The sequence below is a fragment of the Pteropus alecto genome, unplaced genomic scaffold, assembly GCF_000325575.1.
Source record: "Pteropus alecto unplaced genomic scaffold, ASM32557v1 scaffold61, whole genome shotgun sequence".
NCBI lineage: Eukaryota > Metazoa > Chordata > Mammalia > Chiroptera > Pteropodidae > Pteropus > Pteropus alecto.
In genome coordinates, this window is record NW_006434835.1 from 5,221,916 (window position 1) to 5,228,801 (window position 6,886).

At 43.4% G+C, this 6,886-nt stretch overlaps 1 protein-coding gene across 1 annotated transcript in view; it reads right to left on the minus strand.

Moving 5' to 3' along the window:
- The window catches only part of NOL10 (nucleolar protein 10), a 74,006-nt gene extending 67,447 nt beyond the window's left edge, over positions 1 to 6,559 (minus strand). The window contains exons 1-3 of the mRNA XM_006910232.3: positions 6,399 to 6,559; positions 4,452 to 4,497; positions 2,299 to 2,397 (exon numbers count right to left, since the gene is read on the minus strand). Of these exons, the coding sequence (XP_006910294.1) occupies positions 2,299 to 2,397; positions 4,452 to 4,497; positions 6,399 to 6,464 (211 nt within the window). The 5' untranslated portion in view covers positions 6,465 to 6,559. The remainder of the gene's footprint in view (positions 1 to 2,298; positions 2,398 to 4,451; positions 4,498 to 6,398) is intronic.
- Between the last annotated feature and the right edge of the window lie 327 nt (positions 6,560 to 6,886).

Consider the following 6,886-nt stretch of genomic DNA (forward strand, 5'->3'; position numbering starts at 1 on the left):
GTCGCATTTTTGTGAAACTCAGCAATGATAATGTCAGGATTTTGTACAGAAAAAAGTTGGAGAAACAAGCACAGTGCTTATTTATCTCTATGAAGTGCAATTTTAGGGCCTTTCACATTCTTTCTTATGTATTTTTATAATGTTTGCATTTTATATTAGTTTATCATGTTTGCAATCAGGAAAAAAAAAAAGACAGATTTTTAAAACCAATAAAGATATTTTAAAAAGAAAGAGCTGAAGTAGTCCTATGTTTGCCGGCATGTACCAAAGCCCAAGATCTCATTTTAAAATAGTAGCGTATATAAATTTACACGCGTACACATCCTACGCAGTCATACGCCACTCAACGACGGGGCTCGGTTCCGGGGCTCGGTTCCGAGAAGTCGGAGGAGAGCGCATCGCTCCGAGACCGGGCCGCAGCGCAAGCGCACATACCCCGGCCGACAACTGTGACCGCGCTTGCCGCACTTCATGCCACGGACAGCGAGCACAGACACGTGAGTGATGCGGTGTGCTATGATGTTACAACGCTAGGATATCGCGAGTGACAGGAATTATTGGCTCCATTATAATCATACGGGACCACAGTCTGTCACTGACCAAAACACCGTGATGCGGCACGGGACTAAATATAGTGTATACGTTACACGTTAGCATATATGTTACATGTTATGTGTTAGTATATATGTCATACGTATACTACATATAATAGCATGTATATTATATAATATGTAATTATATATAAAAATATATAAATATATATAAAACTATATTTTATGTATATTCTAAACATAAAACTGGAAGCTAAGAAAAGTGGATAGTGTTAATACTGAGAACCGTTAACACAGAATAAGACACTGGCATGCAGATGTATAAAAGTTCTGCCAAATAAGAGAGTGGTTGGAGAAGAGATACAGATGGATAATGTTAAGCCAGCAAATAAATGTGGGCAATACACGAGATGGAGATATATATATATGTTCCAAAATCACAACCAAAAATGGTTGAGTAATGCTATTCTAAATTATGACACACTGAATGTTCCCATATTCTGGCTTTTTAATACTGATGAATACTGCTAATATAAAATGTTAGTGACATATAAAATATTAAGTATATGATACCCAAAATCATACATTAAAAGTGACCTTTCCTGAAACTCTCATTCATTGTTGGTAGGAATGTAACATGATCTGGCCACTGTGGAAAAATGTCTGGCAGCTTCTCATCAAACTAAACACCACACGCCCCGACCCTATTTCCTAGCCATGTCCTCGAAATAGACTTGTATGTAACGCTTTATCAATAACAGCCAAAAAGTGAAAATAGGCCAGGTGTCCACCAAAGGGAGAGTGGATAAATTAACTGTGCATTCCGACAAGGAAATACTATTTGGTAATTAAGAAGAAAACACTGACACACCTAATAATGTGCGAGTCTCAAATACGAACCCTAGGGGAAATAAGTCTTACCCAGAAAAAATGCATAGCATATGATGGCATTTACATAAAGTTCTAAAACAGGCTAAACTTGTCTACAGTAAAAAAAAAAAAAAGTCAGAGCAGTGGCAGCCCATGCATGGGTGGGAGCAGGATCGACCATAAGGGGCATGAAGGAAGTTTCTGGGTACAAAGACTATTCCATATCTTGATAGGGGTTTGGGCTAGCCAGGTGTATGCACTTGTCAAAACGCATCAAATAGTAAAGTTTAAATGTGTGCATTTCACCATATGTAAATTTTCCTTTAAAAAAGCAATAAATAAAGTGGCAGCCCATGCATGGGTGGGAGCAGGATCGACCATAAGGGGCATGAAGGAAGTTTCTGGGTACAAAGACTATTCCATATCTTGATAGGGGTTTGGGCTAGCCAGGTGTATGCACTTGTCAAAACGCATCAAATAGTAAAGTTTAAATGTGTGCATTTCACCATATGTAAATTTTCCTTTAAAAAAGCAATAAATAAGTACTGAACGCTAGTTAATGATTTACACGCTGAGGCATTTAGGGGTGGAGTATACTGATATCTGTAAGTTGCTCTGAAATACATTCAAAACCAGGATGGACTGATGGATGGACAGAGAGATGAACAGACAGATATGTGGTAAAGTGAATACAGCATACTATTGCAGAATCTAGGTAGTGGGTACATGGATGGTCGCTGCACAATTTTTTCAATATTTCTGTATGTTTGAAATCTTTTTATAATAAAATGTTAGGGTAATTTCAAAAAGTGACCTTCCCCACCACAGCATATCCTGCTATGAAATATATATAAATCATCATCAAAAAGATGCTTACCGGTTGCTAAAATATATTGTCCATCTTTTGACACCTTAATAGTGGTACAAACAGTAGGCATTTCAAAATCCTGAATAAGTTCAATTCTCCTACGGACATCTACAAAGAGAAAAAATAAATAGCTGGTTTAATTATGATGTGCTAATTCCGTATGACAGGAAGACAGAGCATGCAGAGCTGTCACTAGAAACAGGTCACAATTCCCAATCAAGCCTTGGGAAGGCACACCAGCACAGCCCTATCCACTACACACAGGTTTTCTTCTTAGGACATTATTTTTCTAAGCCAAGTATCTTATTTTTACCTTTCCGAAAGGAAAAAGTACCATCATTAATTGGAAAAAAAAAAAAAAAGTCCACAATAGTGCATCAAACGTCCAGTTTTAAGACATGGATAAAGAGGGAACAGAATAAACACTAAACTGCTTCATTACTCAATCATGGCTAAAACACATATCTTACCATTGTTTTATCCTGAATAATAACAAGTTTAAACCTTCAAAATCTTAAGTATATATAAGAAACGGCCACCAGGCTGCCTCTGCAGATCTGCAGTTATGAGAGTCCAGGCTGGAGGAAGACTTCGAGATCTTTCTGGGTCAAAACTCTAACTCAGACTCACAAAAACTGGTTTCTTCCCACAAGAAAAGTGTGGAATTCTTGCTGGCTGCCGTCACAACAATGTGCCTATTATGAGAGCTGTTCATGACTCTATGGCACATTATTGCCTTGATTATTAAACACAAACACAAGATTTGGATCAAATGAGAAGGGGCCCACTCAGTCTGGAAGACACATAATAGTTCTGAGATGGGCTGGGAGAAATAGTCGGTGAACTATTTTTTCCTCTAAATAATCTGAATCCGTTTTCTTACGCTCTAGAGTACCGGAGTAGAATGGCAGAATCCGAAGAAACCAGAATCCGTAAACAATACTCAAGCAGCAATTTTTTGTTTTCCTTTGACTTAAACTTTAATTTTCTAACTTCAGTAAGAATAAAGCCTACTCTTCTAAGATGCCTGCCTTGGGTTATTTATCGCTTATCCAGAAACTCCTTCAATATCTTTGGTCTTTGATTTTTAGAGAATAACTTAAATAAAATATATGAGAAGATAAGTCATCTTTCATATATGACAAGTTAAAATGGAGAAAATGTAATGAAAATTTGTCTGAAATGATTTAAGTTAAAAACTGATCTTATATCCTTATCTTCTCTGCTGCCATAACTTAAAGAATAAAAAATCTTCTGCAATAATCTTTTATTGTTCATGCTCCTATGTCCTGTACATAAAATTACTTCGTTCAGAAAGAAAATGTTCATAGTCTCTGTATCTCAAGACTGACAAACAGATTTAACAAATGAAAAGACTTCAATATGCTGGAGGGCGAAGCACTTGTGAAACTATTAGGAGACAGTCCTCCTTGGGTCTCAGCACTGCTACACATCTTGCTGGGTATGGCAGGACTGCAGGGTCCTGGCCACTCCTTTACCTGACCATTTCTCAGGCTATCTATGCCAGGTGAGGTGCCGTGTCTCCTCTGGACAAGGGGCAGGCTCGCTTCCAGCCCGCTATTACAGCATGGACTTCCCAGGCCTGGTGTTCCTCAGCCGTGACACAAACCCGCTGCATGCCCACTCCTTTACCTGACCATTTATCTATGCCAGGTGAGGTGCTATGTCTCCTCTGGACAAGGGGCAGGCTCGCTTCCGGCCCGCTATTACAGCATGGACTTCCCAGGTGTTCCTCAGCCGTGACACAAACCCGCTGCATGCACAGCATCCATGTGGGTCACGCTGAGCGTGCCCGTGGCACGTAAGCGCAAGGGGAACTGACAGAGAGACGCTGCCGTGGCTCAGACCAGCTGCTGTGCCGCCTGAGCGACGGCGTCCTGGTCTCCGACCCAGGAGTCTTACATCTCCTGCTGTTACCCATGAAACAGTAACAGGCCGACTTGTTAGGTTGTAAGTAAAGCCAAATCCCACACCCACTAGAAACATATCGACCTTAAGATTTCTTAAGAAGAAAACGGACAAAAAGTTTATTTTCCACTGCATTTGTGTGAAACTTCACCTAGATATGATAACAATATATGAATGAAAGCTTTATAACATGGATCACGAATGTAGCCAAAGTGGGAAAAAATAACACTCACCGACATCTTTCTTCTGTAGTGCTCTCTTCTTCCGGTCGGAAAGCCACTAAAGAAAATGAAGAGACTTTATTTTAAAATGTATTTACTTGAATTGTTTTTCTGTTGGCAAAAATAACACATGCTCGCATTAAAAAAAATGTTTAAACCTTATAGGAATGTACAACCTAGAAACTGAAAATATTCTGTAATCCTAACCCCACTGTTAACATATCTTCGAGAATTTTTCAACTTTTGATCTTTTTTGCTACCTTCCCTCTCCCCACCATTGGACTCAGTTGTTCAGATCCAAAACCCAAGGATTCTCTCAATTCCTTCCTTCTCTTCACCTTAACTTCTCCTCACCACCATACGATCCATTAGCAAGTCCCATCGGCCCACCTCCAAAACACCTCCCGAATCCCACAGTGTCTTAGCATCTCCTTTGCTTATTCTAGCCCAAGCCGCTGAAGTCTCTCAGCTGGCCTGACTCATCCCCCTCATACCCCGTCCCCTCCCCCAGCCACCCTCCCCAGCTACAGTAATTTGCCACACAGCAGCCCAGTTTAAAATCCAACAATAACTTCCAACAGCACTAAGAAGAAAACCCTAACTTCTTACCTGGGCTTACGAGGCTGGGCTCTCCAGCGTCACCTGCCCCGCCCCCCTCATCAGCATACCACAATCACACCTGTGCCTCGTCTGTTTCTCCAGCTTGCAAGCATATTCCCACGGTGAGACGTTTACGCTTTCCATTCAGCACTGAAAACTCTTCCCCTTACCTTCACACGACTGGCTCTTTTCCGTCACCCAAGTTTCTGCTCAAATGTCACCTCTTGTCAAGAGGCCTTCCCTGAAGGCTTTATCCAAAACACTGCATCCGCAACAGCTCTCTTCCAGGCACTCATCACTCAAAGCACTTATTATCTGAAGTTTTCTTATTTGCTCACTTATTAACCTTTTTCCATCAGAGAAAGGTACCTGGCATGTTCACCATGTATCCCAACACTCAGAGCAGAGCTGCCCTGCACACGGTCACTTCTCAACGAATGTGCAGAATGAACAAAATGAGAAAGAGCACATGTGAAGAACAGGTGAAGGACAAGGAGTTACTTAACCTTGAATTCTTGAGAAAGAATCTAATCATTGGCTCCAAATCTGTCAGGGGTAGACACATGGAAAAGAGCTATATTCATATTCATCCTGATCTCCAAGAGCAAGGCTCAGACCAACAGCAGCATGCTATAAGGTGGCAAGTTTTAAAACCGCCATCTAACAAGTAATCTCAAAATGGAAATGAACTTCGGAAAAAAGCTTCCTCTCACTATAAGCGCGAACGGAGACTTGACCGCCAGTTATAAGAAATAAAAACCAAACTGCAGAACCTAAGTGCGTGACGCTGGATAAGTCAGCCTTCTCCTCATCGGATCTGTTGCATATTTTAAACACGAGAAGATTAAGAATCACTGATTTTCCCAGCTCCTTCCAACTCTGATGTCCTAAGACTCAACGAAATCAAGTTAAGTTCAGCAAGTTTCAAAAATAGTGCCATCTACACCATAAATTCTGCAGATGCAAAGTCTGCATTTCCCTTTCTCACTACTGTATATCTAGCACTTGGCATATAATAGGTACTCAACGAACAGCTGATGGACCGGCATTAAAACGAGAGAGATATGTCTGGGAATCAATCTGTCCAGGTTTTCCTCCTCGGTGTGGCAAGGTCTGTGAACATACATAGAAATCCAAAGGGACGCGTCCTCGGCCTTAGAGAACTTCACAAAAGTTCAAGCAAAGCTCATCGACCCTGATTACCCCTCGGCCCAGCCACTTGCGCGGTGACAACAGTGTCCTCCTCTACCAGCACCCGGACCTCCCCGAGTCGGGGGTAGATCCGGTCCTAGCTAAACAGGCCACGGACAGAGCCGAGGAGAGGGGAGGCTGCCCCGCGAAAACCGCGGGGTGACTCACCTCGGGAAGGGACTTGCCGCAGCTGAGACTGTAAATCTTCACCTCGTTGAGGCTGGAGACCTGCATGGTGGCGCGGCGGGGCCGGTGACCCCCGTTCCGGTGCGGGTGCCTCTCCCGGCGGTGCACGCGAGCATCAGCTCCCAGCGCTCCGCGGCGCGCGGCGCCGGCGCAGGCTGATGACGCACTTCTGGGTCCCAGAACGCCCGGGGCCCGGAAGAGAAAGTAGCGGGATGAAGGAAAAGGGGGCGGCTGGGTCGGTGGAGGACGATCCTCCGGCTTGGTTGCAGGGCTGGTTGTGACCCCGTTACGGGGAGGGGCAGGAGTCGCTCTCCCTCTGCTCAGTGTCCCCAGCGGCAGGAAGCCCTTAAGCGTCTCTGCTCAGGATGAAGTGTCGCGGCCCCCGGCGGGCTGGGCTGATCCGAGGCCTTGCGGGCTCGGCGGAGGGGACCCAGCCAGCGAAGGCGGCCGGTGTGCGAATTCAGAGTGGA